The 15,473-nt window shown below is 36.2% G+C and overlaps 1 protein-coding gene across 1 annotated transcript in view; it reads right to left on the bottom strand.

The window, feature by feature from the left end:
• vwde (von Willebrand factor D and EGF domains) overlaps positions 1–11,357 on the bottom strand; it is a 29,422-nt gene extending 18,065 nt beyond the window's left edge. The window contains exons 1-10 of the mRNA XM_052107239.1: positions 11,090–11,357; positions 9,327–9,517; positions 7,894–8,125; positions 7,617–7,682; positions 5,063–5,295; positions 4,885–4,974; positions 4,632–4,758; positions 3,877–4,091; positions 487–560; positions 3–279 (exon numbers count right to left, since the gene is read on the bottom strand). Of these exons, the coding sequence (XP_051963199.1) occupies positions 3–279; positions 487–560; positions 3,877–4,091; positions 4,632–4,758; positions 4,885–4,974; positions 5,063–5,295; positions 7,617–7,682; positions 7,894–8,125; positions 9,327–9,517; positions 11,090–11,165 (1,581 nt within the window). The 5' untranslated portion in view covers positions 11,166–11,357. The remainder of the gene's footprint in view (positions 1–2; positions 280–486; positions 561–3,876; positions 4,092–4,631; positions 4,759–4,884; positions 4,975–5,062; positions 5,296–7,616; positions 7,683–7,893; positions 8,126–9,326; positions 9,518–11,089) is intronic.
• Positions 11,358–15,473: the final 4,116 nt, after the last annotated feature.

The following is a 15,473-nucleotide window of genomic DNA, read 5'->3' as shown; positions in this document are numbered from 1 at the left end:
ACAGTGACTTTGCGGCCCTGGTAGGACTCTGTGACGCGGATGCCACTCTTTACCAGGTCTCTGTTCTTCACTGAAAGACGTGGCTTTGTCTCTCCTGGCAGCCCATTACACATGTCAAAGGTGATGACATTACCCCCATCCCTGGCTGCAAAGCCACACATGCATGAGGTAGGGTGGGAAGTTATGTCAGCACATTCCCACTGCCGAATGTGCACCTCGAACGGCCGAGCCGTGCTCCTGTACAGCACGAAGGTGCCAATCTGGTAATTATCATACCTCCTGAGAACATACACATAATTTTTATATATGTTTTATTCACAATGCATTTGCATTTGAAAACAAGTAATGTCACAGCACTAAAAGAGAATATTTACCATGATGCCTATTATTAGTAGGAATTTGAATGTTAGATCCAATACCATCTAAGCTCCTAAAAGAGGTGTTTCCTGTAACTTCTTCACTACGGCTTGATTGTAAAGCTTTTACCTGCCATCAAATGTGATGATGTGAGGGTCAGTGAAAGAGTAACAGAGGGCAGATGGAACATCCTTTACAGCAATCTGGGAGAAATAAAAATGCATAAATATATAATATATATTATATACAGTGGTTAAATTGGCTTTTGTAGGGAGGGGGAGCCCTTATTTACGGTGAATGGTCATCATTTAAAATCCCGCCGTAAAATGACTTAATGTGTTTTTACACCAAAGGGGCTCTTTTTCCAGTATTAATGTGTAAGTTAGGGTTGAGTAGTTATTCAAACAAAGACAAATACTTTACAATTCACTTATTTTATTATTATTTTTTATTTGTGCAATTTAGAAACGTTTAAGTCCCTTCGCACCTGTATGTTAATGTAACTCTTGCAGTAATTATTTATCATATTCATGCTGCCTGTGTTATTCTGTTGAGTGTTGAAAAACCATCGAGGAGAAACGCATCATGACAAGTTTTAGAAAGAAAAAAAAAAGAGTAAACTCGTCCGCTTTGCGACAAACATTAGTCGTTCTATACATTTTTTTTTATTTTATTTATTTATTTTATTATTATTATTATTATTAAAACTGAATAATAAATTAACAGGGAAGTAGAGATGGCAAAATAAATGTATAATCTCCACCTTTATTGAGTTTTGTAATGCCTGATAGAAAAGTATCTATCTTTGAGAGCAATATAATACTTTAGGCAATTGCAGAATAGTCCCATTAGTCACAGATACACTTCAGAAAATTGAGTACACAACTATTTCTGGGCTTAAAAGTTACAACAAACCAAATCAATGCAGAACATTGTATATCAAAAGCATTACAATGTGGCCCCCCATGCACTACTTAAAGCCCAATGTGGCCCCTTTACCAAAATAGTTACAAATATTAATAATTACACACATCACCTTTACAAATTTGTTTCAGGATTTTACACGTAGTAAAAGTAAAATGTTTCAGTTTCATATGAAATAATCTAAAGGTAGAATTATTAGAATTATTATTAGACATCAACAGTGGCCGTTTAAAGTTTCAAGATGTGTTTCAGCTAGTATTTATTTTTCATAAATACATTAATTTATTATTATTATTTAAGACTATAGCACACTGACCTAACCATGGTAATGAGGAGCCTTTCCTTCTGTGTAATATGTGTATAAATATGTAATATTATGTAATAAATGAGATAATAATGGGCCCATATTAAGTACAGTTTCTGTAGATTTTGACATCAACAACAACAATAATGTCACATGATGCATGTCCTTGTACTGGAAAATCTATGCAACATAAAAGGAAATGCAACCCAGGATACATTAAATACAGGTTATGTTTAATCTATGGCAGGATCGACACAGAGGCGTTTCCAGCATTGAAACTCATAGGCACATAATAATAAGCAATAATAATATAAATGGGGGTCTGGGGACCTCCCCAGGAAATGTTGGCCATTAAACACTTCATTTCCTGCATTCAGGTGCATTTTTTTAGCATTTTAAATGATAGGTAAAAAGATAGAATGCTTTATTTGTAGAACTGTAACAGCTATTCACAGAAACACAAATAAATAATACATGAATATTAAATAATTAATAATGTATCCTGAATTTTACTTGTAACATTGGATAATGGGAAAAGGTAGAGGTGACTTGTTGAGTCAGTGACATGAATCTAATTATCTATTAATCTAACCAAATTAACCTCAAAAACATGAAGTTTAGTACTGTTTTCCGAGCTCACTCACTTTGGGATTGTAGCCGAGGCCGTTTGCTGGCCTCAGGAGGTGGAGGACTGCCGTCTTGACGGCGCTTAAAAAATTGCCGGATATCCATTTTTACATTAGACGTTTGGGCTAGTGAGTGACGGATGAATCTTGATGCAGTCTGCTGCTTCCTGCTGATTGGTCAACAAGACAGCACGCTGTATATAGCTGGTAGTAGTCAATATCGATGCACGCGCATGGGAAACACTGGCAGCAGCGCATAATGAAAGACATCGTCTTAGGTTTAACAACCTATGAAACTAATAATGAACAATATGAAACTAAAACGACATAAGCTTAATTTAAAATGGGTTAGGAACTATCGATTTAGAGGTGGATAAACGCAATTTAGAGGTGGATAAACCCACTTTGGAGGTGGGTAAACGCTATTTCCGAATTTTGGGAGGTGCGTAAACGGCGTTTATGTGCGTTTAGCCTCCACTACATCCCTGAATAACGTTAATTTACACATCGTGTTTCAATCGCCAAATCAGATGTATAGGCTACTTCATCTACATTCCTCACGAGAAACGGATTATGGCTCACAAAATGGATTAGCTATAGGCGAAAGAGTAAGGTCCCACGTACTTTAATACAGTACATGTTCTGCATTAATACCACAGTGAGTAACTTACAGGGCTAGTAAGTTAGACCTGGGTTTGCTTAAGAGCCTTCACCGACCTGAGCTTAATGATGAGGGAACGGCGCCAGTAGATAACTCTTCTTGCCTCCCTCGTATCGTTCATGACTCCTTATTTTACTTTTTAAAAAGTGTCTAATGTCCATAATAGCTACCACCAGAAGCCACAAACAACAATGACAGTCAAGCCCTAAAGCTGTAAGTTAACCGATGACTCTTTCAGGCTCTCTCCTCTGGTGCGCACTCTAAATACAAGCATTCTGTAACCATAGTAACTTTGATCTGCTTGAACACATTTTAATCGTCTTTAATACATGATTCCGAAGGATAGATTAAAAGACCCGGTACATTTTTTAAATAAATACAAAATTATTAAAAATAATAATAATTATCAATAAATTCAATTTTTGGCTGAAGCCCCGGATGCCCATGTCTAACGACGCGCCTGCTGCTGTTAACTCGCCACTAAGTAACGTTAGTTGATGTCAGCTCCTCCCTACCTGCTGCATATTCAACAGAGAGGAATAAACGGAGTCACCCATAGGCTACCGACAGCAAAGGAACTTATTCTATAGGCTAGATTATGCCTATGTCTATTTTTACAGGCTGTATGCAGTATGTGCAAAGCCAAAACACAATGAAATAAGGCAACTTATGATTTCGGGGGTTTACATAGGCTTTTGTCCGGTTTCATATTTGTTAGTCAACTTTTCAAAATTCATTCGGGGCTACACTCAAAACATTTAAAATCGGCTGCCGCCGCCTCTGAAGGAGACGGAGCTGAGCTCCGTCAGGGTGTGTTGTGGACCTGAGGAGGCGGAGCTGCGCTCCGGTGCGCTCCGGCCCAATTTAACCTCTGATTATATATATAGTTATATAGAGTGGTGTCGAAAAATATTTACAATGCTGCACTCGATGCATATATGAATATGCATAAACAGTGTCAGGACAATTACACCATAGCAGGTTAAAAAAACACTAAGCCATACCTGCACACTTCGTGGTGTGTATCCATTCCACAGGAAGTTGGAGCTGATTATGGGTTTGATATGTATTTCTGTGCTTCTATCTCCGTCCTTCCATATATCAGTGACTGCACTGTAATGTACAGAAGCATGGCCGCATACTCCATTATGACATGAGGTTTGAGACAGCTCTACTTCACAGGAGGACAAGACTAAATCAATGCCAAGGTCCTCCTCACCTGTCATTGGAGACAAATGGGACATCAAATCATTCAAGGGTGGCATGGTGTATCTACATTTTTAAGCTTATAAGCAATGTTCTGATGAATAACAAACTACAACATTTTCTGGACAGAGATGGACATTTCTATTGTAGATGACCTTTTAGTGGCTTCTTTTTTCAAATTAAAGAAATAGTTCACCCAAAACCAAAAGAGATTTTCCATACAATGAAAGCATATAGTGATCAAGTCTGTCAAGCTCCAAAAAGGAAAAAATATGAATATTCAAGGCAGATTTTCAGTGAATAACGACATCCATTTCAGCACAACTATCGCATGGACTACTTTTAAAGTACTTTTATGGTGCTTTTAAGAACTTGACAGCCCCATGTCAATATGCTTTAATTGATTGCAAAAAATAGCAGTTTGAAAATTCTGCGAAACATCTGCTTTTGTGTTTTACGGTAAAAGAAAGTCTTAAGGGTTTGAAGTAACATGAGGCTGAATTTTTAATGATTCATAAAAGTTTGAGTAAACTTAGGATAAGGAGGACTTCACCTTCACTGCTGGTGGTAAAATGCAAAGGGAGAGTGCATCTCTCAACGCATGGTATAGGCACAGTGCTCTTTACTTCCAGTATATACTCCAGCCCATCTTCTGCGATAGAGGCAGCCTGTGGTTTCAACTGGACAAAAATGCATAGAAATACATTTAGTCAAAAGGAAAACATTTCTTCATACTGATACATGTATTTCACTGAATGAGAAATGGGACACAGTTCTTTAATATAAGTACGGCTGTAGAAGCATACTTGAATGCCCGCATAAAACTCTTGACTCTCCACAGAAAGGCTTTGAACATCTGGTGATTCCAGGAAAAAAATAGTACAACTGCAATAGATCTGAGACACATATTTATAGATTATGGAATGGAATTATCAATATTATTTTGAATAATTGTGAATAATACTGTAAATATGTTGTGGTTACCCTGTCTCCTAATCGCAGGTTGATGCCATCCAGCTCAATAAAAGCGAACGTCTCTATTGTGGTGTCTTTCCTGAGCTCCTCTCTGTTGCCCTCAGGCGAGAGTCGCCACCAGGTCACTACATATCCCAGTGAGCGGTTCCCATAACTGTCATCAAATATACACTTTAGGTACACACTGCTGCCAGACAGCTCAGCAACAATCATTGGTACTGAAGAAGAAGGGGGCTGTTGATCTAAAAGACCAATGTCAAGAAAAAGAAAATGCTTAACATTTAGTATAAAATAAAAAAGTATAACGGTAACACTTTACAATAAGGATCCAATTGTTAACATTAGTTGATGCATTAGGTATCATGAACTAAGAATGGAAATATATTTTTACAGCATTTATTAATCTTTGTTAATATAAGTTTAATAAAAATACAATTGTTTATCATTAGTTAATTTGAGTTCATAGTGTAATAAATAATGTTAACATATTAAACTTGATTTGAAATGTTTTACTGTTGAAATGAAAATTAACCAAGAATAATAAATGCTGTAAAAGTATTGTTAATTGTTATTTCATGTTAAATAATGTTGTCAACTAATGTTAACAAATGGAACCTTATTGTAAAGTGTTACTGGTATAACTAATTTAAGAGAAAACATTTTTTGGTAATGGCCTTCAAATCTCATAAAGTGGGGTCCAAATATCACTTGTGAAAATGTTCTAATTGTCATTATTTTCTAATTTAATACAAAATGTTTAATTACAAAATGTATTATCAGCATAACAATTTAAGTAAAAGTTTTAATTGACAAACTGACATGAATTACATCATTTCTTAGTATATTTCAGCTCTGTAGGTCCATACAATGCAAGTGAATGGTGGCCAGAACTTTGAAGGTTCAAAAAGCTCATAAAGGCAGCATAAAAATAATCCATATGACTTCAGTGGTAAAATCCATATCTTCAGAAGTGTTATGATAGGTGTGGTTGAGAAAGAGATCAATATTTAAGTCATTTTTTTACTATAATTATATTATCACATACCAGCTGGCTCCCATTACAATATGCACAAAGAATGCAAGTCACCAAAACAAAAGTGAATATTAAAGTGGATATTTATAGTAAAAATGTTATTAACATATTTAAATGTTGATCTGTTTCTCACCCACACCTATCATATTGCTTTTAAAGATAAGGATTTAATCACTGGAGTCTTATGGATTACTTTTGTGCTACCTTTATATGCTTTTTGGACCTTCAAAGTTCTGGCAATTCACTTGCATTGTATGGAACTACAGAGCTGAGATAAATCTTTGTTTGCATTCTGCAGAAGAAAGAAAGTCTGGGATGGCATGAGGTTGAGTAAATGATAAGAGAATTTTCATTTTTGGGTGAACTGTCCCTTTAATGACAGCATGCACTCGAGCTGGCATGGACTCCACAAGTTCAAAATCTGATGATCCATGTTTTCCCAGCATGATTTGAGAATGTTTCAAAGAGCACCTTGTGTGCTTCATGGAAGCAATGAAATGTAGACTTCTGTATAAAGGAGATAACATGATCGATGTCACAAATTTGTGTATATTTGATTGATGATCCAGAAATAGTGGAGACTCTTCATTATGTCTTCTTCATTTTATGTCATACTCATAACTTTAATTTGTTTCTGAATCCTAAAATGTACAGTTCATTTTCAGGTTTAAAAAATAATAATATGTGGTCTCAGAATTCTGGACTTCACTGTAAATGTACTGAGAAACATTGATTTTAAATCTTGAATCCTGAAAAAAAAAAAGTTTCAAATGAAGAAGGACCCAGATCTGGGGCCAAGATCTTTAGAACTCAATCATCCAAGGCATGATGTATGATGCCTGATGAAGGGAAAACAGCTAAAGTTGATGTGTTCTTGGTAGAATTAACCATGTTGTTTGATTCCCTAGACCAGTGGTTCTCAACCTTTTTTGAACAAACGCCCCCCTGACCTCTTCATGATCCTCTTAACACCCCCCCCCCCCGAGGAGAAGAGCTGAAAAGATTTTTGAGCAGGCCGCCTGTTGAGTACCTCTGAGTAACGCCCCCATTTGTGCCTGAGCGCCCCCCTCTCTGCTGCCTCGTTCACACCGCCCCCCAACACTGTCCAAACGCCCCCTACGGGGCGGTACCGCCCCCGTTGAGAAACGCTGCCAAAAAAAAAAATCTGTAAGAGCCTCTATCTGGGTCCCGATTCATGCCACAGAAGAAACACGAAAAAATTCACGTCTGCTATTTTCATTAGCAGGAGATGATTCAGTGTTATGGAACATTCCATATGATTACCAACTCTGAATTATTTTGTTGTCTGCATGACAAAGAGCTGAGAAGGTGAAGAAAACTTTCCAGATGAAACAACTGCATTATTGTAACTACTGGGAAATAATTTTGTCAAAACAGTAATACTGCAGTTAATCATTTAAAAATTATAATGGCTTATTGTTAGTTTCAAAGATGCACAATCTTAGTGTAATGATGAAACAAGCTGTTTTGTAATACTGGTGGAGGTATGATTCAATCAGGAGTGCGTACCACTGCAGGTTCCATCACTATTTCTTTGTCTTGAATCACAGTCAGTTTGATTGGAGTCATAAATCTCTGCAAAAATAAAAAAAGCACATGATAAGTCTGGTATTTTCTCTTTTTAACTCTCTTTTTCCAACTGAACACTAACTACGCTTTAAAATGATGCTTTTCTAGTTTATATTTTACAAAGAAATGACCACGCTTGATACAACAACAAAAAAGACTATTCAATTGGATCTTTCAATTTCAAACACTCAATAATTCAATGAGCTCAATGACTTGCCCTCTGCACAATAGCCCATGCATCCTTGCGTTGGTTGGAGCAAGTAGACATAAAAGTCCCCACAATTGCGCACGGTGACGGGCAGTCGGAAAAGACAACAATCTTTGTTGCTACTTCCAAGGAACTGCCAGGTTGCGCAGGCTGTCAACTGCTTTACCTCTAGGGGGTGTGGGAGAGTCTCTCCGTCGGCCAGGGCGAGCCATACTGGAGCTTGTGTTCCACACTGATTTACCTGTGGAGGTTTCCATTGTACAAAAAATACCCATTAGAAAAACGTATAGAATCTTCATACATTTAACTCATCTGGCCCTATTTTGAGAGCGTTAGTGCTAAGCGCAGCGCTATGCGATAAATCACAAGCACAAAGTCAGTGGGCATGGCTATAAAATATTGGTATTTTCATGCAAGCATGTGCTAAGTCACAGCGCAAGTGGGTTTAGTAAAATTGCACATGCAAAATGCTAATGGACTGGTCAAGTACAATTGAATTCTGAGGTTCATCTCCAGTTATTGCAACGTCTGCGTCCTTTTAAAAAAGTCCATTCCCTGTCAAGCACCAGCGTTATAAACAAAGACAGCACATTCATAGTGTAAATGGACAGTATGCCATGAATTAGAAGAACAGAAATATGGACTTACTTTCTTATGTGCATTACCTGTGTCTTGTTGAATGTCTGGCATATTTCTAGTGACACGCTCCTTTTATATGCATAGTAAATATGGTTCTCATAAGGATTTGGATTCACGCTCCGTTAAATTATAGAGAATGTAAGTAGCCTATTATTAATCATATTAATCTATTGACACACAAATCATGGCTAGTATTAACAGTTATTGTATTGGAATGCACTTAACAAATTAACATAATTCAATAACATTCAATACACCCACAGTTTGCGTGCATACACCCACAGATAGCACAAACACTCCCACCCACACTCACTTGCACTGGCATGAAAATTGCACTTAGAATTAGTGCTCTCACAAACATTGAGCCCATCATATCCTAACCACATAAAACAAGACTATCCAGTGACATTTAGGTATGAACAATGGCAGTAAGTACTAAGAAATGAACTTCCCAACAATAGGCTAATGTTCACATCAAAGAAGGTGGAATGCTTGATCCGTTACCCAATGCAATACAAATTATTGCCAAGCAGCACTAAGCAAATTAAAAGTCCTATACTGTAACTTAACTACGGTTGGGTAAACACCGTGTACTTGCCCTTATGACCTAAAAAGAGGTGCACATTGAGGACATTGTTGATGAAATCTTGCATACTTGAAAGGATGAAATTATTGGACCTCTGGCAATTAACTGCTCTCATATTATCCCCAAACCCACTTTCTGGGAGTAACATGGCTTTTAAGTCGTGATATAAAGGGTATGTTGTTCAGTGGTCTGGACCAATTACACAGATCTACTGTACCTCCACACATTTGGTCGGCATACGGGCCGGTTTATCAAAGATCTGGAACTGATACCATCCAGCAGCGAGTGAATGATCACAAATGAGTTCCTGCAGAGCAGACTGGAACAGATGTTGTGAGCTGAAGTTGGTGCTTCGGTATGGACTCTGAAGAACAGTATAACCCCCCAAACTGCATTCAAGAGGTTCCACTATAGACACATACACAAACACACACACGTATTGTTTCTCAAAAACTCTGAAGTGAAAACATGCAACATCATAGGTGAGACAGACAAGATGAGATTAGATATTACTGTTGGGAGCAAAATCAGGTCTTTCATGTGGAATTATTTAGGTAAAACATTAATACAGTGACCCCAAAAAGTATTTTGACACTTTTGAATACAAGTTTAAATAGGTTTGAATGTCGTTAAAGGGATAGTTCACCCAAAATAAATTAAAATTATCTCGTCATTTACTCACCCTCATGCTATCCAAGATGCGTATGAATTTCTATCTTCTGCAGAACACAAACAAAGGTTTTTAGAAGAATATTTAAACTCTGTAGGTCCATACAATGCAAGTGAATGGTGACCAAAAGATTGCTTCAGAAAACATTAATTAAACAACTGGAATCTAATGGATTGCTTTTTGGAGATTCAAAGTTTTGGTTACCATTCACTTGCATTGTATGGACCTACAGAGCTGAGATACTCTTCTAAAAATCTTCATTTATGTTCTGTAGAAGAAAGAAAGTCTGGGATGGCACGGGGGTGAGTAAATGATGAGAGAATTTTCATTTTTGTGTGAACTATCCCTTTAATACAAAATGTCAAATCAAGAGCAATCTGCAATCAAATTATATTAGACCATTTCTAAGAAATTCATTTTTCTTTTCTCTTTTCTTTAAATGTTTTGCAATTACTTTTAACCAACAGGCATTAAGGTTACTTTTAGTGGATGTATGGCAGATCAACCACAGGTTCATCACATTATAACTACATTATGGACACTTTCCACAAAGTTCGACAAGAAAATCTCCAAATACCTTTTGTCTCAATTTTGAACCCAATGTATTGTTTTATAATTTAAAACCTAACAAACTTATTTTTTTAAATAATTAAAAGTGTGTATGTAAAATATTTCTTTAAAATCAATGCCACTTCCTTTGATATTGTTATTTAATGCAAATACATTAAGATGTGTCTTGGGTGTCATCATGGCTAAGAACGTTACAGTAGTTCTGAGAAAAATTTGTGGATTATTTATTTGCAGATGCCACTTTTTTTGTTTTCTGATGCAGTGACATTCATATAGTTTAAGTGTATATTCCTGTAAGGTTCCAGATGCTTTAAGGCTTTTTTGAAGCTTAACATCCCCTGGTCCCCATCCACTTTAATGATATGAAAAAAGAAGCGTGATCATAGCCTCACATCTTTTTTTGTTCCAGAGAAAAAAAAAAATAATGCATAAGCCTAATTGTTTTGGAACAACATGAGGGTGAGTACACGATGACAGATTTTCATTTTTTGGGGTGAACTATCCCTTTAAGAGCTCAAAATGGCAATGCACATGTACCCTATAACAATTAATGTCAGTATGTGTCTTCATCCGAGTGCGATGTTCAAATCGAGGTAAATAAATAAGTAAAATAAGTTAGCGAATAGATAACTTATAGCTCTCTGAGAAAAAGCTACCAAAATTAAACTGTTGCCCAAAGCGGTAACGAATGTAAACATCACAACTTTAGAGCAAGGCAGAAGGCTTATCGATTCACTTACCTTTTTGACAACTCACAATATTGTTTAGAATAAATATAAAAGCGAGGTGAAACTCCACAAAGATGCTTAGACGCATTATTTCACCAAAGGTTGAGTCTTCAGAAAACTTATAAGCGTGTGTGTCCAAACAATCCCGTTTATATCCCGAAAGACGCCGATAGCATGCTTATACGCCTACGTTATGTTACATGAATTTAAATAAAAGCCTGCCAGAAACAGTAATTGTGTATTTTGATTGCCGCCTTTGAGGCGAACGGCGAGTGTTTCTGCTGCTGTCCAGACCACACACACCTCCTCCCTCTTGAGCATCCCATTCTCCAGGCTCAATATTACGCAGAACTTTTTCAGTTGCTTATTTTCAAAGCTTTTTCTATTTTTTAGAGCTTATTCCTGTCCATAATATATAGTGGGAATAACCATGTTGAATGTCTTTAATGCCCTTTAAAAAACGTTACTTCTTGATAACCAATAATAGCAACAGTATCTATCTCCTGGTGTGCACAAGTGGTGTAGTACCTTCTATATGCAATATATTTGGAATAACACTTCATTTTATTGTCCTGTGATTTGCCAAACATATCTCCCCTTCATCTCTGTGCATGTGTTGTCCAGTGGAGAATCTTTCAGCTGCTACAGACTAAATAGAAAACCAGATGGCACTGTCTGTGGGATGTTGACCCAACATCCAAGAGGTTTTTTGTATCAACATCAACATTGTAAACACCCTTTTGCCTTAACTACTTCATTTTAAAGGACAAATGTTCCATGTTGTTTTTCAATGCTGTTTACAGGGATATAAGTTTATACACTGTGCATGCATTAAAAAAGAGAGCAAAATGCTGTTTAAAATAGCTTTAGCTGGAATAAAGCAGGACACACCCAGTGTTGGGTGTATTGCATTACTAAGTAATTAATTACTGTATTTAAATGACTTTTTCTTGAAAACATTTTTAAAGTAAGGGATTTCTCCATTTACTTTATGGAGAAATCAATATAAATTTAATTCCATTTACTTTTGATGTAATTGCGTTAAATACTGTATAGACTATAGAACACTTCTATATAAAACAAAATCGGAATTTAAAGTCAAATGTTAAAATATCCGATAATTCTAATTTAACACTGCCCCCTTAAATTCTTTGACCAGTTCATGATTTGATATTATATGAATTATTTGAAAGAATTAAAAGAAAAATTTAATGTCTATACTTGTAGTTTTCATGTGGTTGAGGTTGATAAAGTTTTAGAAAGTAATTAGTAATAAGTAATGCAATTACTTTTCAGACAGAGTAATTAGTACAGTAATCTAATAACACTGTAGAAGGGTCACACCACAGGACATGTCTTTCCAAAAATATTTAATGTCAATTATCCCTTTTTTTTTTTACAACTTTTTTGTTGTTGCAATTTTTTGCTCTTTTGTTTCTTTGAAAAACTAAAAGGTAAACTTTGACTTTCAGCTCTTTTGAATTAATGTTACAGCAAGAGAGTTTGCTGAAAGCATCTACACTCACTGAGCACTTTATTAGAAACACTATGGACCTAATAAAGTGCCAGACATGATTTTCTGCTGACTGCCATCGTAGCCCATCCACCTTACGGTTCGATGTGACGCGCATTCTTAGATGCTATTCTGCACACTACAATTGTACAGAGTGGTTATCTGAGTTACTGTAGTCTTTCTGTCAGCTCAAAGCAGTCTGGCCATTCTCTGTTAACCTCTCTCATCAACAAGGCATTTCTGTCAGCACTAATACTGCTTACTGGATGTTTTTTGGCACCATTCTGAGTAATCTCTAGAGACTGTTGTGCGTAAAATGGGTTGAAATTACTGAAATCAAAATTTTTCCCATTCTGATGGTTGATGTGAACATTAACTGAGGCTTCTGACCAGTATCTGCAGGATTTTATGCATTGTGCTGCTGACACACGATTGGCTAATGGCTTAGTTAATGTAACCTTGATAGTCAAGAAGAGGAAGGTTGTAGAAGGCTTTGTAAATGTCTTCAAAATTAGTTTTTAGATTTTGAGAAAGCCTTCCTAAAATAAATGCTGCTGTTACTTGGATTCAGATTACTGGCAAACTATTAAAATCCAGAAGATATAGCTCTGCTTATGTTGAGCAAAAGCTTTTCAGTTAAACACTGACCCAACTGTATTAACAAAAATGTTATCCATTGTTGGTCTTCTTATATCAACATGACTATCATCAGCCAAATTTCTGCTTTGAGAAACTTAAACACAATCTGTCATGTGATCCATGCGAGACTTTGAGAAGGAATCGCCTAACCAGAGGCCATCTGTTAAACTGTTTTTATCAAGGGCGCCTCTCCTTTGCAAGATTTGAATTACATTCACGGGATGCAGATTGAGCACTGGTGCAACACCATCTGTTTCTCTGTGAAGGGTGTTGACACTGTTTATGAAATCATTAAATTCTTCCTCCACACTGTGTATCTTTAGTGAATGCTCATTAGCCAGAACTGAAAGCACAACATATTCTCAATGTTTATACATTAACTTTGATGAAACAACTGTGACACCTAATGAAACAACAGATTGTTAAACAATCATCATTGGCAAGGCCTTTCCATGATGTGATTATAAAATGAAAAACACAATCTCTAAATGTTGCAAATGTGTTCAACAGAACTAGGGCATTCGGTAACAAGAAATTAAAAGCTTTAAAGGAATATTCCGGGTTCAAGACAAGTTAAGTTCAATCGACAGCGTTTGTGGCATATTGTTGATAACCACAAAAATTATTTAGACTCATCCCTCCTTTTTCTTTGTCAGGGCAACATAGTTATAACTTTTCTATAACAAAGTATAACTTTACACAGAAAAGGTTAGTAAGTGATTTTATCACACTGAAATCATGTTAACACGCATATTGTTTATGTCTTGTGGCTATAACAGTGATTATTTTAACATTTACAGATTGGTCCCGTTCTCCTCCATTGTATGCCTCACTGTAACCCAGATTTTTGCTTTTTTAAAGAAAATGAGGGACAAGTAAAGATACATTTTTGTGGTAATCAATATTATGCCACAAATGCTGTTAATTGAGCTTATCTTGTATTGAACCTGGAATATTCCTTTAAGAAGTAACATTAGAAGTAACATCTGACATGTCCAGTGGGCATGGCCTGTTTATGCTATTCTTATAAGAATGTCTCCTCTTTTATGGGGGACATTTTAATGTCCCCCATAAAACCCAGGTGTGACATTTGACCTTCTGACCCTTGTGCTGAAGTGTTGAGCTTGGTTTTGTTTTGGTTCCCATTGAAAACTATTTATAAGGTTTATATGTAGTACACATTTTTGGCTAATTTTATTATTCAGCTGTAATAGTATAGCCTAGTTTATCATTGAAGGCTTTTTAGTGTTGAGGACATCATCTTTTATAATCTTGTCTTGCCTGTTCATGAAATTTGTAATGCTCTTAATCTATTCACAACATCTCTTCATTCTGTTTCCTTCATCTATCCCACACCAATTCCTATCTTGAATCCAGGGGAAGTATGGTAGCAAGTTACAGAGAATTATTGCTAATGCAATAGAGAGAGAGAGAGAGAGAGAGAGAGAGAGAGAGAGAGAGAGAGAAGGAGCTGTTTGCTGACCTCTGCTGGTTTTGATTTGAAAGTATGATTTGACCATTATGCATCAACTTATTACGAAACACTAATTCAACTTTTATAACATATTTAAAGACAAATATAGAGCTGTTAAAAATCCATAAGAGCATGAATGAATTAACATATGAACATATGTAACTTGATAAGTTCCAATTGCAAAATGCCTGTAGAAAGAATAAAAGAAACACCTGTTTTTACACATACACATGTTAAAGGTGATTTATAAGGAATTGATGAAGTTATGATGGTTGAAGATAAACTTAGGTATCCCATGCAATTAAAAAGATTTGAAACCTTTCCCATATGTAACGTGGTTTTAATTCATAGTTTGATGGTTGCTAAGGGATCTCTTTTGTTTCCTCAACAATGTCCCCACTGTGCTCTGTCTACATGCAGAGTCTTTGAATGAGACCTTGAAACTATGGCTGCCTCGCAACCTCTTTTTGTTGTATCCCATGCTCCATGATGAGCTGGCTTAATTTTTTTGTGATCAAACCATAATTTGAACTCTTTGCTGTCTACTTTAGCCAAGGCTGATTGACAGGTCACAGTGCTGTAAAACAAATTAGGTTTACATTGCTTTTAAGTGCTCACTCCTAAGAAATTGCTTGAAATTATTTCATGGTGCATATAATTCTATAATATGCATTAAGTTTAAAAGTGCAAAATAAAGATCAGATCTTTATTTTTTCATTACTATAACTTGCAAGAAAGTCAGCATCTTGTCCTTGTTTTTGCATACATAC

The sequence above is a fragment of the Xyrauchen texanus genome, chromosome 36 (assembly GCF_025860055.1).
Source record: "Xyrauchen texanus isolate HMW12.3.18 chromosome 36, RBS_HiC_50CHRs, whole genome shotgun sequence".
NCBI lineage: Eukaryota > Metazoa > Chordata > Actinopteri > Cypriniformes > Catostomidae > Xyrauchen > Xyrauchen texanus.
Note: the sequence above shows the minus strand (reverse complement) of the source record. Positions and strands in the feature narration are given on the sequence as shown.